At 45.3% G+C, this 23,144-nt stretch overlaps 1 protein-coding gene across 4 annotated transcripts in view; it reads right to left on the bottom strand.

The window, feature by feature from the left end:
- PAX7 (paired box 7) overlaps positions 1-23,144 on the bottom strand; it is a 189,394-nt gene that overhangs the window by 73,718 nt on the left and 92,532 nt on the right. For all 4 annotated transcript variants that reach the window (XM_068241710.1, XM_068241712.1, XM_068241711.1 and 1 more), the window contains exons 5-7: positions 13,906-14,105; positions 6,563-6,728; positions 3,492-3,685 (exon numbers count right to left, since the gene is read on the bottom strand). In XM_068241710.1, the coding sequence (XP_068097811.1) occupies positions 3,492-3,685; positions 6,563-6,728; positions 13,906-14,105 (560 nt within the window). The remainder of the gene's footprint in view (positions 1-3,491; positions 3,686-6,562; positions 6,729-13,905; positions 14,106-23,144) is intronic.

Here is a 23,144-nt window from a genome sequence, read left to right as displayed (position 1 = left end):
ATGCTCTGGTCTTCTCCCATGTGGACTACAGCAACACCATCCTTTCTGGACCAACCCCTCCCCTCCCTCCCTCACAATCTGTTATGGACACAGCTGTCAGGCTCATCCAATCCTCCCACTTTGCAGCCAGTTTACTATCAGTACAGGCACAATGTAAGAGCTTATTATTGTATATGCTATGGTTAGTTAGAGATCAGCACACACTGCAGCTAATTTACTATCAGTACAGGCGCAACGTTACAGCTTAACGTATACTGTACACACTGGAGGTAGCAGCGATCAAGAGATCAGCACAAACTACAGCTAGTTCCTTTAGTACAGACACAGAGTAACAGCTTATACTGTACATACTGAAGGTAGTAGAGATCAGCACACACTGCAACTAGTTTATTATCAGTACAGGCACAGAGTAAGAGCTTTTATTGGAGGTAGCAGAGATCAGCACACACTGCAGCTAGTTTATTATCAGTACAGGCACAGAGTAGGAGCTTTTATTGGAGGTAGCAGAGATCAGCACACACTGCAGCTAGCTTACTATCCATACAGGCACAGAGTAACAGCTTATACTGTACATACTGGGGTAAACAGAGATCAGCACACGCTACAGCTGGTTTACTATCAGTACAGGCACAGAGTAACAGCTTATACTGTACATACTAGGGGAAACGGATCAGTGCACACTGCAGCTAGTTTACTATCAGTACAGGCGCAAAGTAACAGCTTATACTGTACATTTTTAAAGGACACACCCAGGATTTTTTTTAAAAAAAAGCAAATCTACTTACCTGGGGCTTCCTCCAGCCCCTGGCAGCCTATATGTCCTTTGCAAGGAAATGAACAGCGCTACTTAAAAACAGGCAAGTGCCTACCTGCAAAAGAGTGCAAGCCCCACTTGTGGAGTCGAATACACACCGAGCATACACATGACCTGTCTACCACTGAAGGAGGATGTTAGTTTCCTGTAACAGCTTGCATGCAACCTATTAAGTACTCGTCCCTCCCACTGCGAAGAAGTCGATCCTCCATGGGAGGGGCCTAACACTAACTAAATCCTAACCTATGTATATGCATAGCCTGGGTGCGGCTAATCGAATAAAATTGAAAATTGCGCAAAAGGTGGATCAGCGCAACACCAGGCCGCCTCCGAATGGCCTCCAATCAGAGGTGCGCTGAGCCCCCCCAGAAACTACAAAAGGTGCGTTTGTAGTTTCTGGGGGGGCTCAGCGCACCTCTGATTGGAGGCCATTCGGAGGCGGCCTGGTGTTGCGCTATATGTCCCTTGCCGCAGCTCTGCTCCCAGCCGGTGGCCCGCAGTCCCCCCGTTTCAGCAGCCAACCTGGAGAGGTCGGCAGCCTCAAGTACTGTGCCGGCGCAGAACGCTACCGGCTGTAGTGATGCAGCCGCCCACTCATTCAGGCGCAGAGGCTGTCCACCTCGCCATGTCGGCTTCTTCATCGGAGGGGACCCTGGGCCACCGTCTGGGAGCGAAGCTGCGGCAAGGGATACATAAGCTACCACAGGCTGGAGGAAGCCCAAGATAAATAGATCTGCTTTTTTTTTTTAAAAACTCTGGATTTTTCCTTTAAATTGTACCTGAGCAGGAGCTTGGGTACAAAATCACATACTTACCTAAGAAGTGGGAGTCTGGATCCTACAGAGGCCTCACATAGCTTGCTACAGTCCCCCATTTCCACTCTCACACCCTCCATATACACCAACAAGTGCTTTTCTGTACTCGGATTGGGGGCATGCTCCTTCTCAAACACGAGCGTGGCTGTACTGCGCCTGCGGGAGTACAGCCGTGTCTGTGCAGTAAATGGAATCATTTGTGCATGGGCAGCTCCATACTACTGCGCAGGTGCGGCCAGGCTCACGCGACTGCACTCGTGTCAGAAGAGGAGCACGGCCCAATCACCTGGAGGGTCCCAGGCAGTGGAGGAGGACCAGAAGACAGCGTGAGAAGCCTCTGGAGACTAGACACAGAACATGTATCTTTCGCTTTTCCCCTGTTGGACTCAAAGCATCAGAGCTGCAGCCATTAGGGCACGCTCAGAAGGCACTAGCAGTGTTAGGGAGTCAGGCAGGCTGCAACTGAAATAAAACCAACAGAGGTGCAGCGCCCCCCAGGGGCTTAAATACACACCTTGAATGCAAATCAGATGCAAACTATGCACTAAACCCTAATATAGATAAAATGAATGCAAAGTGATACACATGGATGCAGCTAGCCACAAGAAGACTTACATTTTTGTACAACAGGAGGAAATTGGCAGTACAAAACTCCTCCACGACGTTGACGTGCAAGGCATGGAAGAGCACTCACTCTTTCTTGAAGTTACGTCAACGTCGTGGAAGAGTCTAGTACTGAACAATCTGCGTGCAAACTGTTTCTGGAAGATAACATCCTCCATTTCCTGCATCTGTTTTGAATGCAAGTTATGTAATCTGTGTTTTGGGCTCTGCACATCTATGCATCTGGTCAATTCGAGTGCAGACTCCATTTGAAAGCGCTGCCAACGTCCTCCTGTAGCTGTCCGGCTGTGCTGGTTTTAACTGATTCAATAAAGTCTTGCTGTGGACATTGTGCGGAGTTTCCCCCCTTCTGTTGTACCAAAATGTAAGTCTACTTGTGGCTAGCTGCATCCATGTTTGCATTCATTGTATCTAGATTGTATCTAGATTAGGGAGTAGTGCATAGTTTGCATCTGATTTGCATTCAATTTTTTGCTGTACACTGGGAGATCCAGAATCTTCCCACTCTATAGTTAAGTATGTGTTAATGAAACAGAGCTAAGGTTCTCTTTAAACAAATGTTTCAGGTGTTAAATATCATAACACAGACATTCAAATTTGCCTTTTGCTTGAGGCTAGGTTCACATAAAGCATAGTGTGAAAATCCAGCATTTTCTGCAGGTGCGTTTGCGTTTTTGTATTGCGTTTTTTGGTGCATTTGCATTTTCTAGCGCAGATGCGTTTTCAAGCGTTTTGCGTGCCTTTGTACACGTTTGTGGGTCGCTAATATAAAGTGCATATGCGTTTTCGATGCGTTTTTACATTTAAATATATGCTAATCATTAGGAAGACAACAGGACGTCAGAGATCTTTAACTTTTAAGAAAAACGCTTCAAAAACACATGGAAAACGCAATGCTTATGCGTTTCCATAGACTTTCTTTATGTGCGTGTTGGCAGCCAGCCTGCATATTATGCAACACTACAAGCGTCTGCAGAAGGCTTACTGTAAATCGCAGGTGGAACACTGGTCCTTCTGCATCCCATAGACTAACATTGCTGCATAAAACGCGGCGTTTTACGCTCCGCAAGTGTTTCTGCCATGTGTGAACCCGGCCTCATAGATATCGCTATCAGATGCCTTTGCTTCTCTGTATTTGTCCGCCTCTGATTCCCATTACTGTTGATTAGTCTTTCATATGTTTTTCCTGGTAGCATTAAACAAGCCAGCAATGTAGTTGTACAGGCAGGGCTGCTTACCTGTGGGGAGAGGCCATTACTGACCGGATTCATGTGGTTAGACGGACCTCCGTGGTTGATGAAACTGTCCGAGTAGGAGGAGAAGCTGTGTCGGGCTCCGTATGCTGCGCCGGTGTCTGCGGTGGCAGACAGACCCCCTTGGTGCATGGAAGAGGGAGGCAGAGGCTGGGGCCTGTGAACTGTACTGCCAACATCTGCAGGAACAATGGGAAATCACACTGAATAAATAACCTGCCTTAAAATTTCACTGTTTATTCCTGGAAATATTTATTATTGTTAATATTAGCATGTAGTAATGCAAAGTATGTAACCTTACAGGTTTACTTAACCTATTTTAGTTCCTGGATGTGGAAACTACGTCCAGGAACCATGTGCGCTCCCGCAGCCGATCGCGCGCGTGCACGCGTGCTCCCGGCCCGCGGTTCCTTAGACAGGCAATCAGTGAATCGGGCTATGGTGTCCGATCACTGATTCCTCTCCCCCGCTGAAAAAGCGACAGCTTCTCTCGGAAGCTTAGCTTTTTCTGGCTGTTGCCTCCCCCATGCGTCTCTCTAAGAGTATGTTACGCTTAGAGTGACTCCATGTAAACAAATTCATGGCCGCCATCTTGTGGCCAAAAAGTAAAACTACAACTAAAAGTAAAAAAAATAAAACTCAAGACACATTTACATTATAAAACTATTGTTTACATCCCACCCTCCCAAAAATACCCAAATAAAATGTTTAATATAAAAAAAAAAAAACAATTACAATAAAAAAACAACAACATGTAAATATTTACCTAAGGGTCTAAACTTTTTAAATATCAATGTAAAGATGAAATATTTCTATATTTTTTTTATTTTAAACTTGTAAATAGTGATAGATGCAAAACGGAAAAAATGCACCTTTATTTCCAAATAAAATATTGTCGCCATACATTGTGATAGGGACATAATTTTAACGGTGTAATAACCGTGACAAATGGGCAAATACAATACGTGAATATTAATTATGGAGGCATGTATTATTTTAAAACTATAATGGCTGAAAACTGAGAAATAATGAATTTTTTCCATTTTTTTCTTATTCTTCCTGTTAAAATGCATTTACAGTAAAGTGGCTCTTAGCAAAATGTACCACCCAAAGAAAGCCTAATTGGTGGCGGAAAAAAACAAGATATAGATCAGTTCATTGTGATAAGTAGTGATAAAGTTATAGGCTAATCAATGGGAGGTGAACATTGCTCAAGTGAAAACGACGGAACGCGAATGGGTTAAAGAAAGATTCACTGAGACTTGGTACTTTGTCACCAGAATCATAGATCTTTAACCTCTTGAGCCCTAGAGGTTTATATCCCCCTAGTGACCAGGCAATTTTTTTTTTTAAATCCTTTTTTTTTCATTTGTCTCCCTTCCACCTAAATTGGCCCTGACTGTGATCCTTACACTGGTCGATTTCAGCCATCGATCGATTCTATGGAATCGATCCATTGATCAGAAATTGATTCTATCGAATCAGCCGATCGATCGATTTTAATCGATTTGATCTATCTGACAGGATGGAAAATCTAGGTCGATGTGCTGCTGGCAGTAGATCGATGGTCCATAGAGTTGCATTGGATCTAATGGTCCAATGATGCATTTAGATCGATTTTCATTCTGAAATCTATTGGAAATCTGTTCCTAGTGTGTGGCACACATCAGATAGATTCCTGTCAGATTCGACTTGACAGGCATCTGACAGAAATCTATCTGATGGTCAAATCTGCTGCAAATCTAAGGGGGCCCATACACTCAGCCGATTTTCCGGCCGATCGATCGATTTTGATCGATTGCAAATTGGTTGACCGATCGACCCATTGGCGGACGATTTCAATCGATCTGGCAGGGTGGAAAATCCAATCGATCTGTTGAGATTACTTATCATTTTGCATTGTCCCTAATGGAAATCTGATGGCAAAAAAATGAAAACTGAAATCTATTGGAGTTCTAATCCTAGTAAAAAATGTTCCTACATACATCGGATAGATAAGAAATCCATCTGATGATCTATCTGCTGCTAATCTGACGAGTGTATGGCCACCTTTAGTGTATGCCATATACACTTCAAATCTCGATATTTGAACAGAGGGATTACATTGGGAGCCACTCCTGGGGACAGTTAAGTGATGAGGCAGTCCCCTGTATAGCGCTGCGCTAGATTGCAGTGCTGTACAAATGTAAATAGACTTTTTTTTCACTATATTACAGCAGCCAGTTTCAATCGCGGCTGGCAGGCTGATTGTTGCTTCCCCGCTCTGTTTACAGTCGGGGACACGCACTCAAGCGAGCTCACATTCTCAGCTAATACTGCCAATCGGCGTTAGGCGGTCAGGAGCTGCTTAAAGGACAACTGTAGTGGGAAGAATATGGAGGCTGCCATATTTATTTCCTTTTAAACAATACCAGTTGCCTGGTAGCCATGCTGACATATTTGGCTGCAGTAGTGTCTGAATAACACCAGAAACAAGCATGCAGCTAATCTTGTCAGATCTGACAATAATGTCAGAAAAACCTGATCTGCTGTATACTTGTTCAGGGGCTATGGCTAAATGTATTAGAGGCAGAGGATCAGCAGGACAGCCGGGCAACTGGCATTGTTTAAAAGGAAATAAATATGGCAGCCTCCATATCCCTCTTCCTTCAGTTGTCCTTTAATATATTTCAGCATGAAATCTATAAAAAAAGGTCTCTCTCAGTGCAGTGTCACACTGTTCGATGTATTGCACCCCTACGGGCCATCGATCTCCCACCGCCAATCGATGGATATTTTCCAACTGGCCTAAAATAGATCAGAAGATCAGGCCGGCTGCAGCATTGATTTCTCGTAGATTTGATCAGAGTGATCGAATCCGCCAGATATCGATGGGAAAAACGGAAAGTGTATATTCACTTTAACTTTAGCAAGATGCTCCTCACATCACATTCATTTTATAAGCTTATCTTTTAAATAAGAAACAAATTATTTGAGTGGCATGACTGACTTTGATGAAGTCACATAAGGGTGATCTGTTTGTCTATTCACAATGCACAATCCACGAGTGTTCTGACCTTGGCCGAGGCTGGCTGTAGTGTACGATGGCTCTGGCAGCTGATAGGGGGGCAGTGCTGGCATTCCTGTGGGCGGAAATCCTCCTGGCAACAAGTGGTTAAATGCCGCAAGCTGATTGGCTCCTGCCTGTTTACGCCACCGAGCTCTTCGGTTGCTGAACCAAACCTGAGTGTGAGAGAAGACATTCTGGTAATCTGCTGGCGTCCTGATGATGACTGAAGATGCACACAAAGGGCTTGATTCAGGAAAGAGTGCTAACTGATAGAAAAGAGTGCTAACTGATAGTACGCCCGTTTCGCACGATCGCAAATTTCCACACGCAATTACACATTTTCGCGCGAAAATGCAAATTTGCACACGCAACTGATAACGTTTTCACAAACAAATGCGAATTTCCGCTTGGAATCATTATCGTTTGCATGCGAAAATTTGCGTTTACAAGCAAAACCGTGGAATTGCGCGTGAAAATTCGCGATCGCGCGAAACCGTAAACATTTGCGCGAAAACGGCCGTGCTATCAGTTACCACTCTTTTCTAAAGCAAGCCCAAAAGTTAAAAAAAAGTAAAAGTTTAAAAGTAAACTGTTAAATTACTAAAGGCTGCCTCTTTATAAATTAGTAAAACAGTGACATGAGTTCACTTATAGGAAATGTTTTCTGTATTGTACTTCAGTACTTTTATATTGGGTAGGCGAGCAGAGACCTGACATCACCTTAAGAGGAACCTAGCAGCATTTTATTCCTGCAGATTGTCCTGGTTTTTAATAGCTGTTGGAGCTGTCATGTGCCCCCTCCCCTTCCCTGTGCCCTTATCCAGAGGCAAAGTGTGAAGTTAATCATGTGTGACTTCTCTAAACTGTTTGAAGCACAGTGATGGCCTCTAAATGTTTACCTGATGTGACATAACATGATAGATACTGTAAACATGTATGTTCCAATCCTATCTAGCCTTTTTCCTTTTTCTAGAGGTTAATAGTCCAGGGCTATAAATTCCAGTCTCTCTGCAGCTGGATGAAGTGAATTGTAAGCTCGTAACGGCAGATGTAGAGGAGAAAGGAGCGATACAATAGTGTAATACTGGTTTAATGCTGGAATAAATAGCGCAGTAATGCGCGCACCGGACTGATATACGGTAGGTAAAAATCTTATCTCTCATAAAATGGTGTCCTCCGACACTAGTGTCCGCTGTGCTCAGCAGGTTGGTGTAATCTGTGCCGCATGCAGTGGGGATTCCCTTTGCCAGCCATCAGGACCTGATGAAGACACAGGTGTCGAAACACGCTGTCAGACCACGGCTTACAGAGCTGGCAAAAGGGAATCCCCACCGATCCAGCTCTGGGACCCTCTGAACATAGTCAATAAGCCTAGTCCAATATGTTCTCTCTTCTGCATTCTTTTCTGTGTAGGGTTAGGTTTAGCTATGGTAAAATATTGTATTTAATACTGGTATTTTACGATTCTTCTTTACACTTTAATAGTAAATTTACCAATATTCTACTATTGCTCTTCCTGGGCGTTCAAATTTCCACGTGCCCTTTTATTATATGCGTGCAACAAGTATATGGAGGCCTCCATACGTATTTCCTTTTAGACAATACTTGTTAACTGCATGCAACTAATAATGTCTGATTTTTGTCAGAAACCCCTGATTTGCTGCATGCTTGTTCAGGTTCTATGACTAAAAGTATTAGAGGCAGAGGATCAGCAGGGCAGCCAGGCAACTGATATTGTTTAATGGTAAATAAAAATGGTAGCCTCCATATTCCTCTTGCTTGAGATTCCCTTTAAATTGCAGAGTAGGGAGGTTGTAGTTGGTGTGCTGCGCTGCAGCGGGGTGGTCAGCAAGGCCTGGTGGGAACGTTCTTCAGCTGCCAGGATGTTAGTGTGAGGAAAGGGTCAGGAATGTGCCAAACAGCTGCTGTAGGAACACTGGCAGGTTAACGGCACGATCTGCCAGAGTAATGTGCTCATGTGGAAGGCTGTCTTCCCAGAATCCCAGCTGAGTGGGTGCAGGGGATTTAATGATGATTCCACTCTATAAAACCCCTCCATAGCATAAGCTCCAGTCTGTGGTGGTCTGTGCCATTCCTGCCAAGTGTGTTGGTGAACTGGCATGCCAGTGACCTTTGCAATCAGCCCAATCGCTCACCCCATAGCTTTGTCTATTAGTATTAGTGCATGAAAATTATTACTCACTCCTTCTCTGAAGAACACAGTGAGCGGTTCTTAAAGGGGACCTAAAGTGAGAGAAATATGGAGGCTGCCATATGTATTTCCTTTTAACCACTTCAGGATTCTGCGTACGCATAAGTACTCCCCCTGGATCCTGAAGCGGTTTCCATGGAAACGTTCCATGTCAGTTCACAGAGGCTGTCTCCGTGAACACCCTGCGAGCCTCCGATCGCGGCTCGCAGGGTAAATGTAAACAAGCGGGGAAGATCTTCCCCGCTGTTTATATACATACGGCGCTGCTGCGCAGCAGCGCCGTAGAGGAGATCGGCGATCCCTGGCCTCTGATTGGCCGGGTGCCGGATCGCCGGCATCTGATAGGCTGAAGCTTATCTGAGACGGCGCAGGGCGGATTTCCGTCCTGTGCAGCCCATAATGAAGAGGGGAGGGAGGGAAGGAGGCAGAGGGAGGAATAGCGCTGCGGAGGGGGGGCTTTGAGGAGCCCCCCCCCCGCAAGGCACAGCAGAGCGGCGGTGATCAGAACCCCCCCCCCCCCCAGCAGGACATCCCCCTAGTGGGGAAAAAAGGGGGGAAGTCTGATCGCCCTGCCTGCTATCTGATCTGTGCTGCGGGCTGAAGAGCCTCCGCAGCACAGATCATCCAAACCACCCGAAACCCGGAAGTGGTTAAACAATACCAGTTGCCTGGCAACCTGCTTATCTATTTCGCTACAGTAGTGTCTGAATCTCACACCTGATTCAAGCATGCAGCTAATCCAGTCAGACTTTAGTCAGAAACACCTGATCTGCTGCATGCTTGTTCAGGGTCTATGACTAAAAATATAAGAGACAGAGGATCAGCAAGACAGGCAACTGGTATTGATTAAAATGTAATACATATGTCAGCATCCATATCACTCTCACTTCAGGTGTCTTTAAGCTGGCCATACACTATTCACTTATCGCTCAATTGTTTATTTTACAATCAGCAAAGACCAGTATTGCGGATCAATCTTTTGATCATTTTTATTCCTTAGTATCAATCGCAAATGTTTAAATCCGCTTCAATCTGTGATTGATCAAAACATTTTAATGGAATGTCTAATTGGGCAAAAAAAATCTCCTTCATAGTAGGACGTTGCATTTTGATGCGACGTTAAAGTCATGCAACTCTATGCCCTGTTATTGTCACACAGTAGAGCATACAGGCAATGAAAAGTATGGTTCCAGGTCATTACTGAGCATGTGCAAACAGTCCAACGCAGCTAATAACGTGTATAACGCATAGCACGCAGCACTTTCATTTAACGTGCAGCGTTATTCACCAACGCAACATGTACACTGTGAATGGGGCATTGATTTTTCATTGCAGTGAGTTATATCTGCGTTAAATGTTGTTTTAACGTGCGACTTTAACGTCGCACTGTGAAAGAGACCTTAGGCCATATTTACACTTAATGCTTTGTGTTGTGTCGCACTGCTTTGCGTTGCATTCCATTTTCCAAAATGGGATGTGCCTGAAATTGCAATGCATTAAGTGTAAATAGGGCCTTGGGGAATGAAATAATTGCCCCATTAGGATAGATTCACACTAGCGCTTGAAAATGTTGGAAATGGACGCAGTATCATTGCTGCCATTGAGCCCCCATTTCCTCATTTTTGTTTGCGGCTGGTGTCTACTGTTAGTACTGTTAGCGGGAACGTGGCCTTAGTATTGCTTTATCTGCTCTATAGATGCTTCTGCACATCTACCCCCCCCCCCCCCCTCCCGGCCTTCCTGGACGGGTAACCTGATGCCCGGACTGCTGTCAGGGAATAAGTACTTGTCTCTACATTTCACTGTCCCCCCTGCCCAATGTGCGGCCTCTCGGGACCCTATTATATCCACAAATCTGTTCACACCTCTGATCCTTTGGATCTTTGTACACATAGCTGACCTGACGTCGTGCTGTCAAACACAGTGATTGTCAGAGCGTTCCCACCAGTCAGGTCCGCTCATTGCGTGGCCATGCCTGGACCTCAATCTGTGTGCACCTGCCATGTATTTACAGCAAGAGGAATGCCGGCCAGCTGTGTCTGGCACTTTGTTCTGTGCAAGTTTGCTGTGTTCACCCATCTGCAGTATGGTCAGGGCTGAGTTCTATCCCAGTCCGCCCCTGGCTGGAGAGCATGGCAGTGTACAAAGAAGGTGGTCAAACGCAGGTCAACATTTCCAGCAGATCTAATTTCAATAAAGGGCAATTTAAAAGACATATATATCAGATGAACAAGATTAACTAAAATAAGCTATAAATTATTTTTTTTTCCTATGTTGCTGTCACTTACAGGAGATAGGAAAAAAATGTGACAAATCTTACAGGTTTTGGACTGGTCCATTTCCTCGTGGGGGATTCCTAGTATTTCCTTTATTCTCTACAAAAAGCACTCCCTGGGAAGTAATGAAGATACCAGTCAGCCTTGCTACTCGCTTGCATGCTATTCTGGCAGCTGGACACAGCAACTGCCGTTCAGTAAGTGCAGCAAGTAAAGAAAACCACAAGCATTCCACATGAGAAGATGGAGTAGTCTGAAGCCTAACAGTTTTTGGACAATAACTATTTATTATAAAGCCATATGATATAACCTCGGTAGTGTGACTCTGGATGGTCCAGAGGCTTCCCGAATCCTCCTACAGCCCACTGTTCCAGAGTAGGGTTTGTCAAATAGGTTTCTTCTGGTTGTGAGCACCAGTGGATGAGCGTATGCAGACTGGGCATGTGCAAGTAAAGCCTGCACATGCCCAGTAGAACGCAACACTCCAACACAGAGAAAAAAAAGCTGTGCATGAGCAGCTTCCTTCTACTGGGCATGCATGCTGCGGAATCAGACATGCCCACTATGCATGCGCTCATCCACGGCTGAGAATGTAGACAGAAGATGAAGAAGCACCCTGTGCTGGAATGGTGGAGTCTACAAGGATACAGGAATCTTCTGGACCAGGCTTTCTCAACCAGGGTTCCCTGGAACCCCAGGGTTCCTTGAGTACTCTGCAGGGGTTCCTTGGCATTTCCCCCCATCGTGGGGGAAGTATGATAGAGCACACTATAATAGGTGGAACTGTAACAAGAAGCACTAAATTGGGGGCTCAGGAGACAATAGAATGAGTGACAGTGTAATAGTGGGTAGTGTAATAAACAGCCACACATACTTTCAAAGACCATGCCTCCTGCAAAATAAATGCAGGGGTTCCTCGAGATCAAAAAAATGTTTGCAGAGGTTCCTTGAGATCCAAAAGTTGTTTGCAGGGTTCCTCCAGGGTAAAAAGGTTGAGAAAGGCTGTTCTGGACCATGCAGAGTTTTCCAACTACTGAGGCAAGTAACTAACTCCCACTTCAAGTTTTCTTTAAAGGACACTTGAACTGAGAGGGATAAGCAGGCTGCCATATTAATTTCCTCTAAAACAATGCAAGTTGCCTGGCAGTCCTGCTGATCTCTCTGGCTGCAGTAGTGTCTGGATCACACACCTAAAACAAGCATGCAGCAAATCCAGCCAGACTTCATTCAGAAACATCTTAACTGCATGCTGGTTCGGGATCTATGGTTAAAAGTGCCTGGGTTCACAAACGACAGCGTGAAAAGATGCGTTTTATACAGGTGCGTTTGAATTATTTTTTTTGTGTGTTTTTGGGCGCGTTTGAAATGCATTTTGCATGCGTTGTAATGTGTTTGCAGTTCGCGTTCTGTATGCGTTTTTCATTTGCATTTTATGCAAATCACTAGGAAGACAACAGGAAGTAAATATGCATCGCTAAACAATTTTATTAAGCCAAAACGCATAGAAAAACGCATACCATTGCATTCCCATTGACTTTCATTATGTGCTTTTTGGCAGCCATCCTGCATAATATGCAATAGAACCAGCATTTTGCGAAACGCATACTGTAAAACGCATAAACCCATATTCGTTTTTTATATGCGTTTTTCCTATGGCCCATAGAATTCCATTAGTGGCAAAAACGCAGCGGTTTACGCAACACTAGCGTTTCTGCTATGTGTGCACCCAGCCGTAGAGGCAGAGGATCAGCAGGACAGCCAGGCAACTCGTATTGCTTAAAAGTAGATAAATATGGCAGCCTCCATATCCCTCTCAGTGCAGGTGTACTTTAAGGTTAGGCTTCAGAAAACAATTAATGGTTAGGTTATGGCTGGAGCCCATAGAGATCCTGAAGCGCAATCAAAATCGCTTAAGAGCTTTTGTGGCGATTTTTGCAGTGTTTTCTGGAGCAGTTCTGGAGCATTTTTTAATTTAGTGCTAGCGGTTTGTATAGTGATTGCGATTTCCATGAACTCAAGGCTTTGGTACAGCAAGTCGTTTTGAGTAGTAAAAGCTATGTAAAATCACTACGGTGCTTTTGCAGCGATCCTATACTTTGTACTGAAGCGCAAACGCTCCAAAAATGCTGGGGGTACTGTGAATGCGATTTCAGTAAATACCAATCGCTCTGCTCCATTGACTTTCATTAACCTAGCGCTTCTAGAATTGCTGATGATTTCTAAATACTGCTGAAAGCCATTAGTGGTCCGCAGGTCTAAGGCTTCAGGAATGCAGAGAGTTGATCATTTCTGATCCAATTCCTTGTTTGATCAAGAAGAATTGATTGTATAATTGGGCCACATTTAGTCCATGTGCGGCTGCCTGTAGGTGAGAGTTGCAATCTTAAAGAGAAACCGTAACCAAGAATTGAACTTCATCCCAATCAGTAGCTGATACCCCCTTTCCCATGAGAAATCTATTCCTTTTCTCAAACGGATCATCAGGGGGTCTTTATGGCTGATTTTGTGGTGAAACCCCTCCCACAGTGTGATGTCAGCACCTCACAGCACTGAGGTACTGACATCACACTGTGGGGGCCTTGTTGCATTGTGGAAAATAACCGCTGTTTACAACTGCCAAAAAAGCAAGCAGCATTTCCTTCCACTGGCATCACCTGCCAGCAGTAAAGATATCGCCATGTGATAAATGTCAGGATGTAAATCAGGGAGAGGAAAGATTTTACAACGGGCAAACACTGACTAAATCATTTATACATAATTATTGTAAAGATGAAGCACTTTTTTATTACATTATTTTCACTGGAGTCCCTCTTTAACCACTCAGTAGTCAAAAGTTTTCTTTTAAAAGTTTTCCAGGCTTACCTGTACCCTGGCCTCGGTCAGCTTGGTCCGCTGTGCCAGCTCCTCCCGGGTATAAATATCGGGGTAATGGGTCCTCTCAAACGCTTTCTCCAGCTCCTCCAGCTGCTCTGCTGTGAAGGTGGTGCGACTGCGCCGCTGTTTACGCTTTAGTGGCAGATCTGGTTCTGATTCTACGTCTGACCCATCATCCAGGCGGTTACCTAACAGAAAAACAGAAGCAAAGAAATGTTTTTTTGTTTTATTTTCTTTTCTTTGACTACCGTAGACAAGACAAATAACATTTGTATTGTGCTGTTCTCCTGGCAGACCCAAAGCGCTTGAGCTGCAGCCACTAGGGCGCGCTCAGTAGGCAGTAGCAGTGTTAGGGAGGACCAAGGACTCCTTGCTGAAAAGGTGCTTGGTTACTGAACAGGAATAGCCAAGATTTGAACCCAGGTCTCCTGTGTCAGAGGCCTTAACCAGTACACTATCCAGCCACTCATTGTTTGGCAAACACTTCCATTATAACTGAGCTGAAATCACAAAACCAGAAAAAAATAAAACATTCCAGCAAGAAAACCGCTATAAAGGGTAACAGATCTGCATGACTTTCTGAAATCAGCTACTTAATTAAAGGATGCCTGAAGTGTGAAGTATATGGACGCTGCCATATATATTTAGTTTTAAACAATACCAGTTGCCTGGCAGCCCTGCTGATCTTTCTAGCAACAGTAGTGACTGAATCACGCATCTGAAATCTGAAATAAGCATGCAGCTAATCCAGTCAGACTTCAGTCAGAGCACCTGATCTGCTTGTTCAGGGGCTATGGCTAAATGTATTAGAGACAGAGGATCAGCAGGACAGCCAGGTAACTGGTATTGTTTAAAAGAAAATACGTTAGCCTCCATAGCCCTCTCACCTAAGATGTCCTTTAACATATTCATTTCTAATTAGCTACAGTATATGGGGACTGTATACATGAAGCACAACATTTGTAGCACAATTGTATTGCATCTGTACTGCAGTTTAGCTGCGTTTGTATTGGGGTTGAGCTGCATTCATACCCCAGTCATGGTGCATTTATGTAAATCAAGCAGGGCCGGTTCTAGCTACAATGAGGCCCTGGGGCAAAAGTAAATTTGGGGGGGGGGGGGGCCCTTCCTTGACGCCTCCTTTCCCCCCAGGGCCCCTGAGCAGGCTGCCAGGCCCAATCCCCCCATCACACAATATCATTAGGTGTCCATCATATGATCTCTAAAAAGCATTTTTGGGGGTTCCCATTATTCACCTCCACCTTTCCAATACAGAGTAAACACACAGCATCCCCACTGTCATGGGTCACCATAGCTGGAGGGGTACCTTGGAGGGCCCCCACAGGCTCCGGGGCAATTGCCCCGTTTGCCTCTATGGAAGTGCCGGCTCTGTTCTCAAACCTTCACAAGAACAGTGGATTCATTATGACCAAAATAATTGGACATGATGGTTTTGGTTAACACCTTACCAGTGACATTCATGTATAGAGGGTTTAGGGAGGGAAGGCTGCATAGGAAAAGGGGAGGGGTAGAGAGGCAAGCGACTGTGTATTCTGCGTTATGGAGAGGTTATTGGTAGGAGGTAGCAGGCTCCATAGGGTTGTTTTGTTTGTAAACTGACATTATTTCCACAAAGGTCCTGTGGTCTCGCCTTTTGGCCACACACATAAAGTGATGCATTTTCATCTTGCTTTTTGGCCACCACACACAGGAAGTGGTGCATTGTGGTCTTTCATTTTGGCCACCACACACAGGAAGTGATGCATTGTGGTCTTGTTTTTTGGCCACAAACACAGGAAGTGATGCAGTGTGGTCTTGTTTTTTGGCCACCACACACAGGAAGTGATGCATTGTGGTCTTGTTTTTTGGCCACAAACACAGGAAGTGATGCATTGTGGTCTTGTTTTTTAGCGACACACAAGAAGTGACAACCTGCAGTTTTCCCCTATTGGGGGGATGGGAGCAGTGGCCTGGGTAATTCCCCATTTTATCCCTATTGACGCAAATGCCCCTGGGTGATTCCTTTTTTCCAAATGATATAACGGTGGCTGTCCGATTGGTCTTGTCCTCCTGTCATTACTTCTCTGCAGTAACTGACAGGTCAGCAGCTGTATGAGAGAAGGTCAGCTGATACAGGTCTTGTCAAGTTAAAGAGACCGAGTGAAGAGGGTGTTCCCTGTCAGCAGCCCTATTAATGGGAGATGTCATCTGACAAGTTTTCTGTACACAAGGCATACTGCAGGTTTCATTCTGCTGCTAAGAGATAAATGGCTATTAAATGGCCCAACTTTTTGCTCTAGCAGTCTTTTAGACAACATGAAAAAATATTTTGTGGCTGTAGCATGTTTGTGCGTGGCTCAGCGGGTCGCCCCCGATATTCGCCATTACAGCGGAGTGGATCACTAGGTGAAATGAGTCTTTGAGCTGAACATGAGAAAGGCCTTTCATCCTTATTACTCTATAATGATGCAATTAACAGCCTCCAGCGCTGAGCTATTAGCAGTGGCAGCTCGAAGCTGTGTACACGTATCCAGATAATCTCTGGAAATGTGCCCACCTTGCCTGTATATGTGCTGCTCAGTCATTTTAGCTAATCCTCTTAGCGGGAGTAGGAAAATGACCTTCTCCTTCGCAGGTCAGCTGACTTTTAATCGAAATGAATGTGTGATGGAATTTGCTGGCCAGAAACGGCGGCGCGGCGGATGCTGCCAAGAGGGGGAAATGGCCGCACGGGTCCGAACTGCAGCAGGAACTCAAAATGTTCTCATTATCCTAGAGGCTGCTATGTTTTACACCCTGCTACTTGTTTTAGGGCTTGCCTCTACTGTACATGTTGTTGCGAAGCAGGGAATTTGGTGGCCTGGTGTCGGTGGAAGTTTTGGTGCCGCCATAGGCACCTATTGAAATAGAGGTAATGAAGGGAAATGTGTGCACCTGCGGCACCCGATAAATAACAGGTGCCCAAATTAGCCCTCAGTGGTGTTATTTCAATGGGTGCCTAGGAGAGCGCATGCAAAATTGGCGGTGGGGTGGTTAAGGTTAGGTGTGTGTGTGTGGGGGGGAGGGTTGTTAAGGTTAGGCATGGGGGGATGGTTAGAGTGAGGCAGGAGTGTTTGTGGGGGCTGTTTAGTGTTAGACGTCAGCAGAGCCGGGACAAGGTCCTCCAGCACCCAAGGCTGAGGCACCAAAGTGTGCCCCTCCACCCCTCCCACCCCAGCCATCACACACTGATTTCTATTAGACTAAGAGGGCCACAGGGCCCACAACCTCCCCAACACTTTAATCTCTAGTTATCTGGCTTGCAGTCACTGCTATGTATCCCCTTTTCTTATTTCTTTCTGCTTCATACACAATTAGGAATGACAGCTGAATGAATTGTGCGCCCCCTCCTACACTGCGCCCTGAGGCTGGAGCCTCTCCAGCCTATGCCTCGGCCCGGCCCTGGACATCAGTTGGGGTCTTTTTGTGGGGGGGGGGGGCAGGGTGGTTAGGGTTAGACGTCAGGAAAAGGGTGTCGGGGAAAGGGGGGGGGGGGGTCTAATGCTGAAATAGGAATATTACCATAATAAAGGGTATTTTGAATAATTTACAGCATTCTGCTATATGTCACTTCAGGGCCTATTTAACGTTAGGCATGAAGGTATTTCCTATTAGGGTTAGGTACTGTCTTCAGGCAGGTGGTTAGGGAGAGGCAGCCATGTAGGCGAAATCTGGTCACCTGTGCCAAAAATTCCTCATTCCAAAATTCCAGGGGTGTGAAGATAGAGCGGGGGATGCAGCATGGGAACCCGTCACTTAATTCGACCACAGAGACTGGCCAATTATTATCTAATATCTGTATGTAGCTTAGACATTTTTGTCCATTTTGAAAACCTTATAATGTGAGCCAGGACACGGTGTGGGGCACTTGTGGTTCCCCCGACAGCTTGGTGAATACAGGACGAGCCTGGACTGCTGGGACTTGTGGTCTCCCCAACAGCTGGATGGACACAGGACGAGCCTGGACTGCTGGGACTTGTGGTCCCCCCGACAGCTGGATGGACACAGGATGAGCATGGACTGCTGGGACTTGTGGTTCGCCCAACAGCTTAATGGACACAGGACGAGCCCAGACTGCTGGGACTTGTGGTTCTCACGACAGCTGGATGGCCACAGGAAGAGCCCGGACTGCTGGGACTTGTGGTTCTCACGACAGCTGGATGTACACAGGACAAGCCCGGACTGATGTGAAGCCTACAGTGGGTATCATTAATAGAACAGAGGGAGCTGGTAGACAGAACAGAGTCACATTTAATCTCCCTGCGACCTCTGCTTCACTTTACAAGAAAAGAAAAATATCAAAATTCCCAGCTGCTCTTTCCTTACAGTTATGACAGGTCTGACAGGGAGGAGGGGGGGCCGGAGCCGGAGGGGGCTCCGCCACAAAACATCTCAAATCCCAACACAGAGACCCCCGAACCCAGCAAACAGCTGGAAACAGATTGCTGCAGCTCTCCGCCTAATGAATGGCATTTTTCTGAAGCCATGCACAGAGGTCCGGCTGCGGCGGTAAAAAGTCCCGCACCCCTCCGACCCGCCATCCCAGGTACCCCCCGCCCATTTTATTACGATTTAATGTAGTTTAGAATCCACAGCGTGCAGCAATAGAAGGAAAATGAAGCCAGTAATAGTTTATATGCGTTTTAATCAAGTAATTCGACCAAAGCAGAATGACACTCTGGGCCTGCGAAGTGCCCTTGAATACCAAACAGACTGGGGAGCAGAGTTCGGAAAATGAAAAGTCATTTACAGCTCAGCTGGAGTCAGAAGAAGCTGCAAAGCAATATTTCAGGAGGGGGGCTGCCGGCTCGGCTTATTTCGTCCTTTCAGGTTTTTATTATATTTTTTTTAACTAACGCTAAACCAGCGAACTGTGACACAAGAAACCCAGTAAAGTCTTGGATGTCTGACCAGGAGGGCGTCCCGGCTGCCCACTGCAGATTCTCGCCTCCCATAATCCTTTGCAGAGGCACTCAGGCCTCAGTGAAGCAGTGAAATGTGGCTTTATATTCATTGCGATGGGGATTTTCGTCTGATAGCTCTCGCGCTGCCATAGTGGAGCCGAAAAGCCAGAATAAACTGAACTTTGATTGGCTCATTAGGCCTCTGAATATCACCAAGAAATGAGTATGGTGTGTGCAGCTTAAGCACCTGATGTCCAATTAAAGGGCTAGCTCTTAAGGCTGGATTACTCTCAGTGGAGGCTGATTAAGTGGCTTTCGGGGTGACGCTTTAATCACAGAATCTAAAGCCTGTGAATTTAAAGTCCATTAAGTTTTCAGTGAGGGAATCCATCATCTGCTTTCACCTCCTCAGGTCTGTCATTGTATAAGATGACCTGAAATAAAATTCCACCTTCACTGAAATGTTCTCTGAGCGTATCCATACTCCGAAAGTTTACTTTGCTGATTTAACATGCATGCGCAGTCCCGTCTGTGCACCTCCTCAATCATGCTCCCGTCGGCGGAAGCCTTCTCAAAACAAATGTACCACGAATGTGCAGATTGCTCCTAGCATTGGAAACGCAATCGAGGGGTTGCACAGATAGGGCTGCGCTTGCACAGTAGCCACGACTGGAGTGCCAGTCGCAGGTCTTTTGGAGGGGGGACCGGCACAGTGGAGGGGACCTGGAAAACATTGAGAGACCTGGAAGACTACAGGGGTGCTGGAAGAATCCTCTGGGAAATAAAAATGTACTTTTTTGTTCCAATTTAGGTGTGCTTTAAATGATCAGCTGCTAATGTCTTGGTGCTGATACCGCGGGAAACCTTAATACTTCCTGTGGAGTCTAAGCCTTACCATTAGAGGGAGCTGCACTATATTTTAGGCTAATAGTGTATTATATGTATTATAAATATATAGTCAGACACCACAGGTCACCTTCACAGGTCTTGTGAAGTCCAAGCCTTGTCACCAGGTGGAGCTACACTATGTTATAGGATGCTGCATAATAAAAATCAGATACCACAGAGGATACCTTCACCGGTCTTGTGGAGTCCAGGCCTGACCACTAGGGGGAGCCGAGCCGCACTATATTATTGGCTGATAGTGTATTGTATGTGTTTTAGATATAATCGGATACAACAGGACACTTTCATAGGTCTGTTGGAGTCCAGGCCTGACCACTAAGGGGAGCCGCACTATATTATTGGCTGATAGTGTATTGTATGTATTTTGGATATAGGTGGATACCACAGGACACCTCCTCCACAGGTCTTGTGGAGTCCAGGCCTGACCACTAGGGGGAGCCACACTATATCATAGGCTGATAGTGTACTGTATGTATTTTAGATATAGTCAGATACCACAGGTCACCTCCACACGTCTGGTGGAGTCTGTCTCTGGATAGGTCATACAGGGGAAACATGCAAAGTATCAGGCAGATGGACTTCATGTTTTGGCTGTTTATGATACGTATAGTAATTCTTTCATACGGTATGTAAAAAAAAATTACATAAATATAAAATAAGTTATGAATAAATGCCACAAAATATGTTAAAGGACAACTGAAGCGAGAGGGAACTGGAGGCTGCCATACTTATTTCCTTTTAAGCAATACCAGTTGCCCGGCAGTCCTGCTGATCCTCTGCCTCTAATACGTTTAGCCATAGCCCCTGAACAAGCATGCAGCAGATCAGGCGTATCTGACATTATTGTCAGATCTGACAAGATAAGCTGCATGCTTGTTTCTGGTGTGATTCAGCCACTACTGCAGCCAAATAGATCAGCAGAGCTGCCAGGCAACTGGTATTGTTTAACAGGAAATAAATATGGCAGCCTCCATATACCCCTCAGTTTAGTTGTCCTTTAATATTTATTTCCTGTTTCCTGTGAAAGGCCTCATGATTGAGGTAAAGTACCGTCCCTTTACCCAGCATCTCCATCCTCCTGGCCAGCATTCACTTTGACTCGTTGTAATTACACAGTTTGACATTGTTCATAAAGTAATTATCAGCGCTGCGTTCTGTACAGTTATTTGGATTGAATAATTGATGAGTCACTGTCGCAGCACATGGAAGAGGAGAAATGATTAGGAGATTTATCGTATAATTATCCAGGGCTAATATTTCCTCTGGCATCTGCTAATGTCATTCCGATGAGGACGTATAAGTGCTGCTGGGACGTGACAGTATGGTGTTGGATGTGTCAGGGCTGCGTTGGAAGAAATCGCTACAACTGAACTTAAAGGATAACCGTACATATCCAGATAAGTGCAAGTATTGCCTGCCAGAGCACACTCGTTACCTGGGAGGGGGTAATCCTGAGTACTAATTGATGTGTGTCCCCCCCGCCCCCCCATCCCGTCACAGGATGTCATCTGCTGCCTACAGGACAGAAGCCACAAATTAGTTTGGGGGTGGGGCTTTCGCTGTCATAGTTGGCATTCACCAATGCAATGACAACAAACGACACACTCCCGAGGCCCGTTTTGTCTTTTATGGAGCTCTTGTCAGATCCTTATACTTGCCTATTCATCCTGCTTTTAACACGCCACCTTCAGGAACTGACTGTTCCTTACCTCCCAACTTTTTGAGATGAGAAATAGGGACACTTTAAGACACACCCCTAACCACACCCTGACACACCCCTTGTCATGCACACCACAAAAAAGTCAGTTATGTAGTTTTGTCATTCCAATGACACTGCTTCCTTCTATCTTCATTAGTTGTCCATCATTTTAACATTTGAAAAAAAAAGAAATATATCTATTTAATTCATGGGAATAAAGTTTACAGTCAATTAAACTCCTTTTTCAGTAGAAACATACACATTTACACAGATCTGTACATGAGTCATGAAACAGGGACAAATGGGGAAAAAAGAGGGACAGAGGAACTGGGCTCCCAAAGAGGAATTGTTCCCCCAAAGGCGGGACAGTTGGGAGCTATGCTGTTCTCTTCCTGTCTCTACCGAGATAATCCGAGTAGTTCACCTCACCTGCCTGCAGTTTATTGGTATATAATATTTTCTCGTTTTTCCTCAGAAAGCTGTATTAATAGACGGTGTTGTGTGCTGATCATAGGTCACATGACCAGACTGCTGATTGCAGTCACATGACCAGCCTAATATCTATAGACTTCCTGCAGCTTCATTTCCAAAAGTGTGAGCCAAGTCTGAAATGTGCCTCTAATTATGGGGCTCTAAATAGAGAGCAGCGATAACACCGGCGGGAGCCTAGTGGAGGCTGTGGAAATTCAACTCTGTTAAAGAACACTATTATGTTATCGTTGCAGGCCACAAAACCCCACGTCTCACCGCAGCGTTCAGAGTGTGCAGCAGATTGTGTTCTGAGTGCAGCCAGAAATTGTTCTCCCCCCCCCAACTCTTCTCCAATCTATTAGCACTCACGGCGTGTGCGCTGTAACAATAATCCCCCATCCTGCCACACTTAGAAACCTGATAATCTTTACCCATGTCAGGCAAATGAAAATGTTCAGTCTACTCCAGTTTATAGCAGGACATCAGCAGTAGTAGATGTTCGGTCTCACCCCCACCCCTGCATTTTCAGCAACACACAGTGTATGTGATCAGGAAGGACATCAGACGTGCATACACTGTGCAGCCTAATGTTTCCACCCATGAGTTGTGATTCACCGTGGAAAAGCAACACATGGTTGCATACATTTTTGCACAAATTAAGTGCGGTTCCATTCATTATAAATGGACACTATCTGCAAGGAGTTTGTATGTTCTCCCCGTGGCGATGCGGGTTTCCTTCAGGCACGCCTGTTTCCTCCCACATTCCAAAAACATACAGATAAGTCTGTTGGCTTCCCCCAAAATTGGCCCTAGACTTTGATACATACACTACATGATGCATGCATAGACATATGACTATGGTAGGGATTAGATTGTGAGCTCCTCTGAGGGACAGTTAAGTGACAAGACAATATACTCTGTACAGCACTGTGGAAGATGTCGGCGCTATATAAATACTAAATAATAATAATTATAAATGAATGTGATCGCAACTACATTGGAAAAAAATGTGTAGCAACGCAGTGTTGTGGGTTGCCATGGTCACCTGCATTGTGTGGCCGTCGTTAAGAGGCCTAACATACACACTACATACACCAAACAAGGATATGCTCATCCTGCTTGTGTATGTTTGTGTTTTAGCAGCCATTGTGGTCTTGTAGGATGTAGCTCTTTTGCCCCCTTGCCACCACAGCCCTTTTATTTAATGG

This window comes from Hyperolius riggenbachi, chromosome 6 (assembly GCF_040937935.1).
Source record: "Hyperolius riggenbachi isolate aHypRig1 chromosome 6, aHypRig1.pri, whole genome shotgun sequence".
Classification (NCBI taxonomy): domain Eukaryota; kingdom Metazoa; phylum Chordata; class Amphibia; order Anura; family Hyperoliidae; genus Hyperolius; species Hyperolius riggenbachi.
This window is presented reverse-complemented; position numbering and strand designations above follow the sequence as displayed.